Source organism: Oncorhynchus gorbuscha, linkage group LG08 (assembly GCF_021184085.1).
Source record: "Oncorhynchus gorbuscha isolate QuinsamMale2020 ecotype Even-year linkage group LG08, OgorEven_v1.0, whole genome shotgun sequence".
Lineage (NCBI taxonomy): Eukaryota > Metazoa > Chordata > Actinopteri > Salmoniformes > Salmonidae > Oncorhynchus > Oncorhynchus gorbuscha.
This window is the reverse complement of record NC_060180.1, coordinates 9,459,108-9,473,210: the sequence shown is the minus strand read 5'-3', so window position 1 is coordinate 9,473,210 and position 14,103 is coordinate 9,459,108. Positions and strand designations below refer to the sequence as shown.

The 14,103-nt window shown below is 47.8% G+C and overlaps 1 protein-coding gene across 5 annotated transcripts in view; it reads left to right on the top strand.

Annotated features, from left to right (window-relative positions):
• Window positions 1–14,103, top strand: part of LOC124041172 (girdin-like) — an 81,831-nt gene that overhangs the window by 51,757 nt on the left and 15,971 nt on the right. For all 5 annotated transcript variants that reach the window (XM_046358434.1, XM_046358433.1, XM_046358435.1 and 2 more), the window contains exons 10-26: window positions 615–773; window positions 951–1,097; window positions 1,309–1,453; window positions 1,808–1,986; window positions 3,048–3,185; window positions 3,631–3,945; window positions 4,104–4,859; window positions 5,156–5,286; window positions 5,441–5,579; window positions 5,900–6,085; window positions 6,230–6,391; window positions 6,998–7,275; window positions 8,434–8,577; window positions 8,910–9,096; window positions 10,757–10,902; window positions 13,036–13,128; window positions 13,865–14,067. In XM_046358434.1, the coding sequence (XP_046214390.1) occupies window positions 615–773; window positions 951–1,097; window positions 1,309–1,453; window positions 1,808–1,986; window positions 3,048–3,185; window positions 3,631–3,945; window positions 4,104–4,859; window positions 5,156–5,286; window positions 5,441–5,579; window positions 5,900–6,085; window positions 6,230–6,391; window positions 6,998–7,275; window positions 8,434–8,577; window positions 8,910–9,096; window positions 10,757–10,902; window positions 13,036–13,128; window positions 13,865–14,067 (3,508 nt within the window). The remainder of the gene's footprint in view (window positions 1–614; window positions 774–950; window positions 1,098–1,308; window positions 1,454–1,807; window positions 1,987–3,047; window positions 3,186–3,630; window positions 3,946–4,103; window positions 4,860–5,155; window positions 5,287–5,440; window positions 5,580–5,899; window positions 6,086–6,229; window positions 6,392–6,997; window positions 7,276–8,433; window positions 8,578–8,909; window positions 9,097–10,756; window positions 10,903–13,035; window positions 13,129–13,864; window positions 14,068–14,103) is intronic.

The following is a 14,103-nucleotide window of genomic DNA, read 5'->3' as shown; positions in this document are numbered from 1 at the left end:
TCCAGCTACACACTTTCACACATAAGCGATACACTAACCGTGCTGCTGAGCTATGCCAGATGTGTCACACAAAGCTGGCCCAGACCACTAGACCAAAGCTCCACCCATGAGACCTCATGTCACCTCTGGTGTCCTGACTGCCCTCAGAGTTATACAACACATCAAACCATTGCCACCACCTTCTGTTTTACTTTCTTAATCATTAGGTTAATGCCCTTAACCAATTAGCGGCTGAGCTATTTATAGCTTGGCTAACCCCTTAGATGTTGTCTTTGTTGTAAACATAATTTGCACCGTTAGGGAGTAGGGCCCACCACAACAACATGGCAGAGCTGCTTATAATTGTGTGTGTGTGTGTGGTCATTTTAAATCCCTCTTCCAGAGAAGATGACTGACTCATGACACTATTGACTAAGAGGAGCTTCAGCCTGCCTCTGTGTATTACTGCCATGTGTGTTTACCTATATGATGTCCACCTATACAGTCCATGGCGTGTTTGTTTACCAATATGAATTATGCCTGGCGCAATGCATGTATATAGTGGGAGTCCGTGTGAAACAAATATCTTGTATGAGTGTGACACTGACATGTAGTGTTTCGTTTGTCCCCTCCAGAGCCTGCAGTTGTTGTCGGACGCCCGTTCTGCCAGGGCATATCGTGACGAACTGGACGCTCTGAGGGAGAAGGCCGTCAGAGTGGACAAGCTGGAGAGTGAAGTGGGACGCTACAAGGAGAGGCTCTACGACATTGAGTTCTACAAAGCCAGAGTAGAGGTACGCCAAACAAAGAAATAGCACCCAACAAGCTTGACGTGTCAGTGAAGCATTCATTGGGTGTAACATAAATGTATTGACCTGTTGTCCCAATGTTGGTTGAATGCGTGGTAGTGGGGATGGTAGTAGTGATATGGCTGTGGTTGACGTATGTGTGAAATCTGCTGGGTCCTACAGGAGCTGAAGGAGGACAACCAGGTTCTGCTGGAGACCAAGGCCATGCTAGAGGACCAGCTGGAAGGAACCAGGGCTCGCTCTGACAAACTCCACGAGCTGGAGAAAGAGAGCCTGCAGCTCAAATCCAAGATCCACGACATGGAAATGGTAAAGGACAGAGGGAAACTGAGTGTGTTTTGTGCGTGGGATCAGAGGAATCAAACAGACATAGTGATATGACTGACTTTACAAGCTCATTTTTTGGAGCCATCTTGTAGGTCATCTCTGATGAATGCCCATACTATACTGTAAGGCTTAGCTTTTGGGGAGCCGTCTGACAGTGTGTCGTGTGTATGTTGTCTGTCTGTGTGTTTGTTAGGACCGGGACATGGACAGGAAGCGTATTGAGGAGCTGCTAGAGGAGAACCTGGTCCTAGAGATGGCCCAGAAACAGAGCATGGACGAGTCTCTCCACCTGGGGTGGGAACTACAGCAGCTCTCCATGACCCCTGACCTGACAGAGGGTGAGCAGCCTGGAGCAGCAGCACTCAGCACTGGGGCTCTGGCTCCAACCCTGGCCCTGGCTTTGGTTCTTCATACACACACAACAGATTGGACAGGGTTTATCTACACATGACTAACTCCTGTAATTAATATTCAATGACTCCCAGACCCAGATTAGCACTGGGCCTGGATTTGGAACGATGTTAATGGGGTTAACTGGTCTTGGATCAGGATAAGCCCTGTCAGTAACTACAGTTAGGGATATTCCATACTTCCTCTTCCCTTGGGGGACCTCTTACCACTATAACAGAACCTGTAGCATTTGCATATAGTATGTTGTTGTGTGCCTAACCATAGATGGTTTCATTATGCAGTGCCTCAGAAGTCCCTGGGCCACGAGGTGAATGAGCTGACATCCAGCCGGCTACTGAAGCTGGAGAAGGAGAACCAGACCCTGCTGAAGACTGTGGAGGAGCTGAGAGGTTCTGCCAGCAAACACGTCCCTGCACGTCTCCTCAAGGCCGACAAGGAGAACCAGAGGCTCACCCAGAGGGTCAGAGCAGCTTCTATACTTGTATAGAATATATACTGAATTCCACTCACTTGCTTCCTGAACATTTCCCCTTCTCTAGCCCACCCAACATGGGCTCCACACTTGTTCCTTGCATCAACAACATAACAATGGCTGTTTGCTCTTTACCCCTACAGTAGCGTCTTGTTCCAGCCCCCTAGTTTTCACCCCAGGACTTGGCTTTCAGGCCCCTTAGCTCCATGACAGAGGGAATTGAAAGAACAGAGTAATTCTTGAAGACCGTTTCCTATTCTCTCTCAGACTTGACACTTGAAGGACACTCCATAAACTAACTCTCGGCTATTTTCAGACACTTAAGCCTTCTCTGTGCTCTCCTCATAGAATGCATGAAATGTGCCTTTCTCACACAAAGACAAGAGGTAAGACTGTGTTAGGCAGCACCACTGGATCGGTCTTTATGAGAGCCCATTTTAAAGTGAATCCAAGCAGGAGCTCTTGTACAATAACAGTTTAACTGGCTGTTTAACTGGCTGCCCGTAGATGAGCAATACGTAGGCAGTTTTGAGTTAAGCTGCTTTGACAGAATTAGGTGCTTGTGGGATATCTATGATATGGTTAGTAATAATCAGTCTGCCTTGTGAAGAGTTCACCCTGTAGACCAGCATCCTGTCCAGGGGGTGTACTTGTACATCAAGCTGCCTCACGCTACAGAAACAGGAGATCGGCTCCTATGAGTTGTTCCAGCTTGCACAAACCAAGGCTTGTGCAAGATTCATCAGAAGGGCTTTATAAGGACCTGCCTACGAGTCCCTTTAATAAAGGACATGTATCACAACACTGCCACTGTGACTAGATAAATATAAATAGCATAATCAGCATCAATTCAGTTTTTTTTTGCAAATTAAAATAAAAAAACAGGCTCTTCAATTTAACAGTGACCGAATCCCAATAGAATGGTGCCCAACTGTGATGGGTAATGGTATGGTAGACAAGCACCTGCCTGTACTGCACACTCTCATTGTGTCTGTGATCTAAGTGACTGGGTGTCATGGTAACGGTGTGTGTCCTGTGTGTGCCTGCAGCTGGTGCAGCTGGAGAGTGAGCTGAACACAGAAAGGGAGAGTCTGCACAGTGCAGAGCATCTTGGCACCGACCTGATGAAGGAGAAGGCTCTGTTGGAGAAAACCCTGGAGACGCTGAGGGAGAATTCAGAGAGACAGGTACACACACACACACACACACACGAGGTGGGTCGAGGGACTGAATTTGTTTTGATCTGGTCTGGTTCCAAGAGTTTCCAAATTACATTACTACCTATGTATCCAGATCGAGTTTTCTTAGGAGATAGCAGTCTTTGTGCTTGCATTCTCCCAACTAGTTGGAGACCTCTGTGTGGCTTGGGGGATAAAGCAGACAGAGTGTAATGAGGTCACAGGGTGTTTAGATGGATGATGTTTACAGTGAGAAGACATGGATACAAGCCAGATCTCTGGTGAACCTACACTACAGCGTTAACTAGGAAGAAATCAGGACCCTGGGTATAGTCTTCTCAGTTCTCATATTCAGGAAAGACTCAGGGTTCTCTTCATATTAACACCATACTGAAACATGACTTGAGTTGACCTAGCATACTGCCACTCTGACGTCCTCTATGTCGTGTCCCAGGTGAAAGGCCTGGAGCAGGAGAACGAGCATCTGACCAATACCGTCTCGTCGCTGAGGCAACGCTCCCAGGTGGGCCCTGAGGCGCGGGTCAAAGACGTGGAGAAGGAGAACCGCGTGCTGCACGAGTCCATCCGGGAGACCAGCTCCAAGCTCAACAAGCTGGAGTTTGAGCGTAAGCAGCTGCGTAAGGACCTGGCGGTGTACAAGGAGAAGGGCGAGAGGACAGAGGAGCTGGAGGTGGAGGCGCAGCGGCTGGAGAGGGCGAACGAGGCCCTGCAGAAGCGAGTAGCCAGCCTGGGCATCACCTGTGACAAGGTCTGCCTCTCTGCATGCATTGGTGGCTGTATAGTTCACCTCTAGTTGTCTGTGTACCTGCTGTCTATTCTGTGTCCCCATCATATACAGTAGATGGGACTTTGAATGAGGAGCATTTATTAATTGATACATTTTCCCACATTCTCTCAAATCATCAGGTGGCGTCTCTGGAGAAGGAGAACGCAGAGCTTGAGGCAGAGGGCCGTCGTTTGAAGAAGAATGTGGAAGGCCTGCGGAGCACCTCCTTCCAGCTGGAGGCCCTGGAGAAGGAGAATACCCAGCTGGACGAGGAGAACCTGAAGCTCCGCAGGGCTGCAGAGGTGCTCCGCTCGGCCGGGAACAAGGCGGCTCAGCTGGAACTGGAGAACCGGGAGCTGGAGAGCGAGAGGAGCCAGCTGAAGAGAAGCCTGGAGCTGCTCAAAGCCTCCTCTAGGAAGACGGAGAGGCTGGAGGTGAGCTACCAGGGCCTGGACACGGAGAACCAGCGGCTGCAGAAATCCCTAGAGAACAGCAGCCGCAAGATCCAGCAGCTAGAGGGGGAGCTGCAGGACGTAGAACAGGAGAACCAGAGTCTGCAGAGGAGCCTGGAGGAACTGAAGATCTCCAGCAAACGTCTGGAGCAGCTGGAGCAGGAGAATAAGACTCTGGAGCAGGAGAGCTCTCAGCTGGAGAAGGACAAGAAGCAGCTGGAGAAGGAAAACAAGAGGCTGAGACAGCAGGCGGAGATCAGGGACTCCAAGCTGGACGAGGACAACCTGAGGATCAGCCACCTGGAGAAGGAGAACCGCTCACTGGGCAAGGAGATGACCTCCTTCAAGGACTCCTGCAACCGCCTTAAAGACCTGGAGAAGGAGAACAAAGAGCTGGTCAAACAGGCCACTATAGATAAGAAGACCCTGGTCACTCTGCGAGAGGTAATGGTGTCGCTACTACCCCAGAGAGGCATGTTGTAACGTTAGGAGATATATTGTAATGCATTGGTGAATGCCCATAAGGCTTCAAATGTGCATTTAGATGATCGATAAAGTTCTGTTACAGTCATTGCGCCTGCATTATGCACAAAGTAATAGAACCAGAGCACTCTGTCAACACATTTTCAGAAACTTGGAACTCCACTGTGCCTCATAAGATTATATTATTCATTAATAAAGGATTGGGGTGTAGGGATTACAAATGTAAAGTGATTCTGGGTTGTCGTTTGATGTTCCAGGAACTGGTGAGTGAGAAACTGCGGACGCAGCAGATGAACAATGATCTTGAGAAACTGACCCACGAGCTGGAGAAGATAGGCCTTAACAAGGAGAGGTTGCTGCAGGCCGAGCAGAGCTCTGACGACGACAGGTAACACACACAAACCACTATGCTGCTGCTCAAAGGTACCACATCGATGAAGGTTCATAGTAGGTACTCTGCCATCAATACACTGTCAAGACCTTGAATTCTTTCCAGGGAAGACCCTTGGTCTTTAATGATTGTGAATGTCCCTTATCTGCAGGTACAAGCTGCTGGAGTTCAAGCTAGAGTCCACTCTCAAGTCTTCTCTGGAGATCAAGGAGGAGAAGATAGCTGCCTTGGAGGCCAGGCTGCAGGAGTCCTCTAACCTCAACCAACAACTGCGCCAGGAGCTTAAAACGGTTAGTTCCCAAACAATACATTACAATAGTCCAGCTGACCAAAACATTATCCCCGAGAGATTCTGTGTTATGTTCTTTAACACATGACTCAGAGAAACGCTGAAATGCTTCTGAGGCCATGTATTATGTATTCATTCCTTTTTCATTATGTTATCAATTCCTGAGGCACCAGGAGCCTGGAAAACACAGAGAATAGTCTCCACAGCACGTTTTTCAACTATGTGACGAAAACTAGAACCCTTGCTGGGGTGCCAGAACAGAGAACAGTATATCTTTGGAAGATTAGGGGGGATGGAGGTTTAACCCTTTGACCTTTCCAGGTGAAGAAGAACTATGAGGCCCTGCGACAGAGGGAGGAGGAGGAGGAGAGGATGGTGCAGAGCTCACCCCCCAGAGGAGGGGACAGGGAGGACTCTCAGGCCGTCAACAAGTGGGAGAAGGAGAGCCACGAGACCACCCGGGAACTGCTCAAGGTCAAAGACCGCCTCATTGAGGTGGAGAGGAACGTGAGTACACTCTTATCTAATCAACAACTCAAAACAGCCGTCTTAGATACTGCATGTGACAGTGATGTGTCACTGAAGTGTGAAGGGCTCTGCATATAAATAATGCCTGTGTTTATCTTGTCTGTCTGTCTATACCATCTCCAGAATGCCACGCTCCAGGCAGAGAAGCAGGCCCTGCATACCAACCTGAAGCAGATAGAGAACCAGAGCAGTAACCTGCAGGCCCAGATTCTGGCTCTGCAGAGACAGACTGCATCTCTACAGGAGAACAACACCACACTACAGACCCAGAACGCCAAACTACAGGTAAGCCCGGGTTCCCTCTGTTGCTCCCTCACTGCTGTGCCCTGAACTCTATTTTCTGGCCTTGTCTACACTGCATCTATAGCCTGTGTTGTAGTTTAAACTCTCCCCAAGCGTGTCTCTTCTCTCCACTCTGCCCTGTGGCTAGAGATAATTCCTTTCTCATTGAGCTTTGCTCCACAACATCTATTTTGATGTATTTTTTGGCAGCAGATCAACAAAATCTTGCATTCTGCTGCAAGCCAAAACTAATTACAACTTTGAACATGTCTGTGCTTGTGATTTGTACTGGCAAAAAAAAACATTTGACCACTGATGTCTATCCAAATCAGACAAGGACATGCAACGTCTCAACCATCAGAGTTGACTAGAGGGACAGGCTGGCTGCGTACACAGTGCCCCCTGTTGTTCAGAAGTGACACCGGTGTCTATTCAAATGATTTTGTGGGGTTCTTACCCTGGTTTTCACATAATCAGTGAATCTAATCTATTGCTATTCCTAGCAGGACATGACAAAACCCTTGAAGAAACTGTTATAGTTAAGGGCATTTTCTGATTGAGTTCAGACTGCTCAGATCGTCCAATCAGAAGTCTTGTTTTCCCCCCTAGGTTGAGAACTCAACGCTGAACTCCCAGAGTGGCGCTCTCATGGCCCAGAATGCCCAACTGGCGACGCAGCAGTCCAGTACGGAGAACGAGAAGGAGGGGGCGATGAGGGACAGGGAAGACCTGAGGTCCACCTATGAGATGCTGCTAAGGGACCATGAGAAACTGGCTGCCCTGCATGAGAGACAGGCCTCCGAGTACGAGGGCCTCATCGGCAAACATGGAGGCCTGAAAAGTTCCCACAAGAGTCTAGAGTCACAGCACAGAGACCTGGAGGACAGGTGGGGTTTCTACTGGCACTGTTATGTGCTTAATGCATACTGTAGCACAGCTGGCCTACCATCACACACTTAACCACACTCATGGCCAAACACACACGTGCACGACAGTCTTATTATGCATTCACCTCCACTCTACCATTACACAGCACTCAAGTCAGAGACGCGTGTAAACACACAGCTGCTGTTCACTAACAGGTAGTACTGTATTTACAGGTATAACCAGCTGCTGTTCACTAACAGGTAGTACTGTATTCACAGGTATAACCAGCTGCTGTCCACTAACAGGTAGTACTGTATTCACAGGTATAACCAGCTGCTGTCCACTAACAGGTAGTACTGTATTTACAGGTATAACCAGCTGCTGTTCACTAACAGGTAGTACTGTATTTACAGGTATAACCAGCTGCTGTCCACTAACAGGTAGTACTGTATTTACAGGTATAACCAGCTGCTGTTCACTAACAGGTAGTACTGTATTTACAGGTATAACCAGCTGCTGTTCACTAACAGGTAGTACTGTATTTACAGGTATAACCAGCTGCTGTTCACTAACAGGTAGTACTGTATTCACAGGTATAACCAGCTGCTGTCCACTAACAGGTAGTACTGTATTCACAGGTATAACCAGCTGCTGTCCACTAACAGGTAGTACTGTATTTACAGGTATAACCAGCTGCTGTTCACTAAAAGGTAGTACTGTATTCACAGGTATAACCAGCTGCTGTTCACTAACAGGTAGTACTGTATTTACAGGTATAACCAGCTGCTGTTCACTAACAGGTAGTACTGTATTTACAGGTATAACCAGCTGCTGTTCACTAACAGGTAGTACTGTATTTACAGGTATAACCAGCTGCTGTTCACTAACAGGTAGTACTGTATTTACAGGTATAACCAGCTGCTGTTCACTAACAGGTAGTACTGTATTTACAGGTATAACCAGCTGCTGTTCACTAACAGGTAGTACTGTATTTACAGGTATAACCAGCTGCTGTTCACTAACAGGTAGTACTGTATTTACAGGTATAACCAGCTGCTGTTCACTAACAGGTAGTACTGTATTTACAGGTATAACCAGCTGCTGTACACTAACAGATAGTACTGTATTTACAGGTATAACCAGCTGCTGTTCACTAACAGGTAGTACTGTATTTACAGGTATAACCAGCTGCTGAGGCAGAAGGATCAGCTGGAGGAGCTGGAGAAACAGCTGAAGTCAGAGCAGGAGAAGATGCTGTCTGAGAACAAGAGCCACGAGGCCACGGCTGCAGACTACCACAAACTGAAGGAGGAGAATGAAAGGTTAAACTGAATACTGTATGTATAAGGAACCGAGAGGGAGGGGGGTGTGCCCTGAGGTTTACTTTGGGGTGCAAGGGAACATCCCTAAACTGTCAATCCAGCTGAGGAGAAACCTGTGTAACAAGATTTTTTGAGAGCGAGGAAAAAGAAAGTCTGTTTTGAGTGGCAGTATGCAGACATTTTAAGTGGTAGTTTACAATTAGATAACTAACCATTTAGCTGTTATTTTGCTCGTCAATTAGTGAATGGTTTGGTTTGTGGTTTGACCTGTGCCAGGGGCTATGAGTAAAGAATGTGCTGTTTGAAACCCATTCTGATGTTTCTGTGTGTAGGCTGAACATGGCACACCGTCAGCTGGTGAAGGACAATGAGGGCCTGCAGGCCGACCATAAGAACCTGAAGAGCCAGATGAACGGTGCCAAGCTGGAACAGACCCGCATGGAGGCGGAGTTCTCCAAACTCAAAGAGCAGTACCAGCAGCTGGACATCACCTCCACCAAGCTCACTAACCAGTGTGAGGTACGGTTATATACCCCTCAACCCCACTTCTCTACCTCCCACTCACTAACCAGTGTGAGGTACGGTTATGTACCCCTCGACCCCACTTCTCTACCTCCCACTCACTATCCAGTATGAGGTACGGTTATATACCCCTCAACCCCACTTCTCTACCTCCCACTCACTAACCAGTGTGAGGTACGGTTATATACCCCTCAACCCCACTTCTCTACCTCTCACTCACTAACCAGTATGAGGTACGGTTATATACCCCTCAACCCCACTTCTCTACCTCCCACTTACCAACCAGTGTGAGGTACGGTTACATACCCTCAACCCCACTTCTCTACCTCTCACTCACCAATCAGTGTGAGGTACGGTTACATACCCCTCAACCCCACTTCTCTACCTCTCACTCACCAATCAGTGTGAGGTACGGTTACATACCCCTCAACCCCACTTCTCTACCTCCCACTCACCTGTGTGAGGTACGGTTACATACCACTCAACCCCACTTCTCTACCTCCCACTTACCAACCAGTGTGAGGTACGGTGACATACCCCTCAACCCCACTTCTCTACCTCTCACTCACCAATCAGTGTGAGGTACGGTTACATACCCCTCAACCCCACTTCTCTACCTCCCACTCACCTGTGTGAGGTACGGTTACATACCACTCAACCCCACTTCTCTACCTCCCACTTACCAACCAGTGTGAGGTACGGTTACATACCCCTCAACCCCACTTCTCTACCTCCCACTCACCTGTGTGAGGTACGGTTACATACCCCTCAACCCCACTTCTCTACCTCCCACTAACCAGTGTGTGGTACGGTTACATACCACTCAACCCCACTTCTCTACCTCCCACTCACCAGTGTGAGGTACGGTTACATACCCCTCAACCCCACTTCTCTACCTCCCACTAACCAGTGTGAGGTACGGTTACATACCCCTCAACCCCACTTCTCTACCTCCCACTTACCAACCAGTGTGAGGTACGGTTACATACCCCTCAACTCCACTTCTCTACCTCCCACTCACCAACCAGTGTGAGGTACGGTTACATACCCCTCAACTCCACTTCTCTACCTCCCACTTACCAACCAGTGTGAGGTACGGTTACATACCCCTCAACCCCACTTCTCTACCTCCCACTCACCAACCAGTATGAGGTACGGTTACATACCCCTCAACCCCACTTCTCTACCTCCCACTTACCAACCAGTGTGAGGTACGGTTACATACCCCTCAACCCCACTTCTCTACCTCCCACTCACCAACCAGTGTGAGGAACTGCAATATCTGCACCCCCTTCCCACAGACAGACTAGATTGGAATTTGCATGTTCCACATATTTCCCAACTCTATCACAGGAAACTCTTGGTAAATATGCCCCCATGTTATGGAAGTGTTCATAGCTGATATTGGGCCACTGTCCTGACATCTGTCTGTTGGAAAGGAAGGCTGATTGAATAGTTGTGCCTGGGGATACACAGCTGGTTTCTCAACACTGAGCTCTGAGGCTTAAAGAGTGTCAGACAACGATTCACACACTGCAAAAGGCATAGCCCATGTACAGTAATACATACAACCATGGAAAAGAAACTTGGAAACTTGCTCAATAACTATTTCCATTGAAAACGTAGGTTAAAAAAAAGTTTATTTATCTCTCCCTAGTTGCTGAGTCAGTTGAAAGGGAACCTGGAGGAGGAGAACCGTCACCTGCTGGACCAGATCCAGACCCTGATGCTGCAGAACCGCACCCTGCTAGAACAGACCATGGAGAGCAAGGACCTGTTCCACGTAGAGCAGAGACAGTACATGTGAGAGATGACCCCACTATTACATTTTGATAGCCTGTAACCGGTGTCAAACATGTCAACAGGAGAAATGTCTGTTTGTTGGCTATGTAGCTAGATGTCATTTGTCTCTGACCCTAACTGGTCTAGATGTCATTTGTCCCTGAACCTAACTGGTCTAGATGTCATTTGTCCCTGACACTAACTGGTCTAGATGTCATTTGTCCCTGAACCTAACTGGTCTAGATGTCATTTGTCCCTGAACCTAACTGGTCTAGATGTCATTTGTCCCTGACACTAACTGGTCTAGATGTCATTTGTCTCTGACCCTAACTGGTCTATATGTCATTTGTCCCTGACCCTAACTGGTCTAGATGTCATTTGTCCCTGACACTAACTGGTCTAGATGTCATTTGTCTCTGACCCTAACTGGTCTATATGTCATTTGTCCCTGACCCTAACTGGTCTAGATGTCATTTGTCTCTGACCCTAACTGGTCTATATGTCATTTGTCCCTGGCCCTAACTGGTCTATATGTCATTTGTCCCTGACCCTAACTGGTCTAGATGTCATTTGTCCCTGACCCTAACTGGTCTATATGTCATTTGTCCCTGACCCTAACTGGTCTAGATGTCATTTGTCTCTGACCCTAACTGGTCTATATGTCATTTGTCCCTGACCCTAACTGGTCTAGATGTCATTTGTCCCTGACCCTAACTGGTCTAGATGTCATTTGTCCCTGACCCTAACTGGTCTAGATGTCATTTGTCCCTGACACTAACTGGTCTAGATGCCATTTGTCCCTGACACTAACTGGTCTAGATGCCATTTGTCCCTGACACTAACTGGTCTAGATGCCATTTGTCCCTGACACTAACTGGTCTAGATGTCATTTGTCCCTGACCCTAACTGGTCTAGATGTCATTTGTCCCTGATGCTAACTGGTCTAGATGGCATTTGTCCCTGAACCTAACTGGTCTAGATGTCATTTGTCCCTGAACCTAACTGGTCTAGATGGCATTTGTCCCTGAACCTAACTGGTCTAGATGTCATTTGTCCCTGACCCTAACTGGTCTAGATGTCATTTGTCCCTGACCCAACTGGTCTAGATGTCATTTGTCCCTGACACTAACTGGTCTAGATGTCATTTGTCCCTGATTCTAACTGGTCTAGATGCCATTTGTCCCTGATGCTAACTGGTCTAGATGTCAATGTCATTTGTCCCTGACCCTAACTGGTCTAGATGTCATTTGTCCCTGACACTAACTGGTCTAGATGTCATTTGTCCCTGAACCTAACTGGTCTAGATGTCATTTGTCCCTGAACCTAACTGGTCTAGATGTCATTTGTCCCTGACGCTAACTGGTCTAGATGTCATTTGTCCCTGACCTAACTGGTCTAGATGTCATTTGTCCCTGATGCTAACTGGTCTAGATGTCATCTGTCCCTGAACCTAACTGGTCTAGATGCCATTTGTCCCTGATGCTAACTGGTCTAGATGTCAATGTCATTTGTCCCTGATGCTAATTGGTCTAGATGTCATTTGTCCCTGATGCTAATTGGTCTAGATGTCATTTGTCCCTGAACCTAACTGGTCTAGATGCCATTTGTCCCTGATGCTAACTGGTCTAGATGCCATTTGTCCCTGACCCTAACTGGTCTAGATGTCATTTGTCCCTGATGCTAATTGGTCTAGATGTCATTTGTCCCTGACCCTAACTGGTCTAGATGTCATTTGTCCCTGATGCTAACTGGTCTAGATGTCATTTGTCCCTGATGCTAATTGGTCTAGATGTCATTTGTCCCTGACCCTAACTGGTCTAGATGTCATTTGTCCCTGATGTTAATTGGTCTAGATGTCATTTGTCCCTGACCCTAACTGGTCTAGATGTCATTTGTCCCTGACCCTAACTGGTCTAGATGTCATTTGTCCCTGACCCTAACTGGTCTAGATGTCATTTGTCCCTGACACTAACTGGTCTAGATGTCATTTGTCCCTGAACCTAACTGGTCTAGATGTCATTTGTCCCTGATGCTAACTGGTCTAGATGTCATTTGTCCCTGAACCTAACTGGTCTAGATGTCATTTGTCCCTGATGCTAACTGGTCTAGATGTCATTTGTCCCTGACGCTAACTGGTCTTTCCCTCCTTCACAGAGACAAGCTGAACGAGTTGAGGAGACAGAAGGAGAAGCTGGAGGAGAAGATCATGGATCAGTATAAGTTCTACGACCCCTCACCTCCACGGAGGTAAGTAGCTAGGAGGAATCCACTCACTGCTGTCACTGTGGGTGGTGCTGTGGCCAGGCTCTCTATCCACAGCCTGGCCCTCTATCCACGGGTGGTGCTGTGGCCAGACTTGGGAATGCTGCAGTACATCATGTCCATAGGTATCTGTATACTATCTGTCATAGTAAACAGCTGGCTGAGACAAAGCAGACATCCCCCCCACATGAAAATTAAATGTATAACTGCAGTACATTGATGTAGTCGTCTGGTTAGGATTCATTCTTGTACCTAATCGACTGCACTATACCTAACCATTCAGTTCGGATTCATTTCCGTGCCTGACTAAATGCAGATGGTTTACATCTGAACCTAACCAACCTCTGCATATGGTTGAAATTTCTACCTAACCAGGCAGCTCTGGTTTATATTTATGCCTAATCAACATCATCATAGCTGTAAATTATGGTTGTCACTGGGGAAATTGATATGCTGTGGTTTACAAGAACACCCCAGATGCTGGAAAACCCCTGGTTCAATAGGCATAAAATGGGAAAACAAACTAAATGCATTCCCTTCATTTCAAAACACCCCCCCCCCCCTTTTCCTTCCTACTGAACACTAGTCAGAATAAAATAATTTACCTCAAATAACAATAACTCCTCCCCCATCTCTCTCCTTCCTCTCTCTCCCCTTTCTCTCTCTCTCCCTCCCTCATCTCTCCCTCTCACTCTCTCTCCCCTCCCCTCTCTCGTGTCAGACGGGGGAATTGGATCACCCTGAAGATGAAGAAGCTGATCAAGCCGAGGAGTCGGGAGCGGATGCGTTCCCTGACACTGACTCCCACGCGCTCCGAGTCCAGCGAGGGCTTCCTGGGGCTTCCTCTGGACAGCCAGGACTCCTCCTCCATAGGCTCTGGCTCCAACTCCCTGGACGACACGCTGACACACAAGAGGAGCAGCAGTGAGTTGACACACTCTCAGGCCTGCATGGAATATT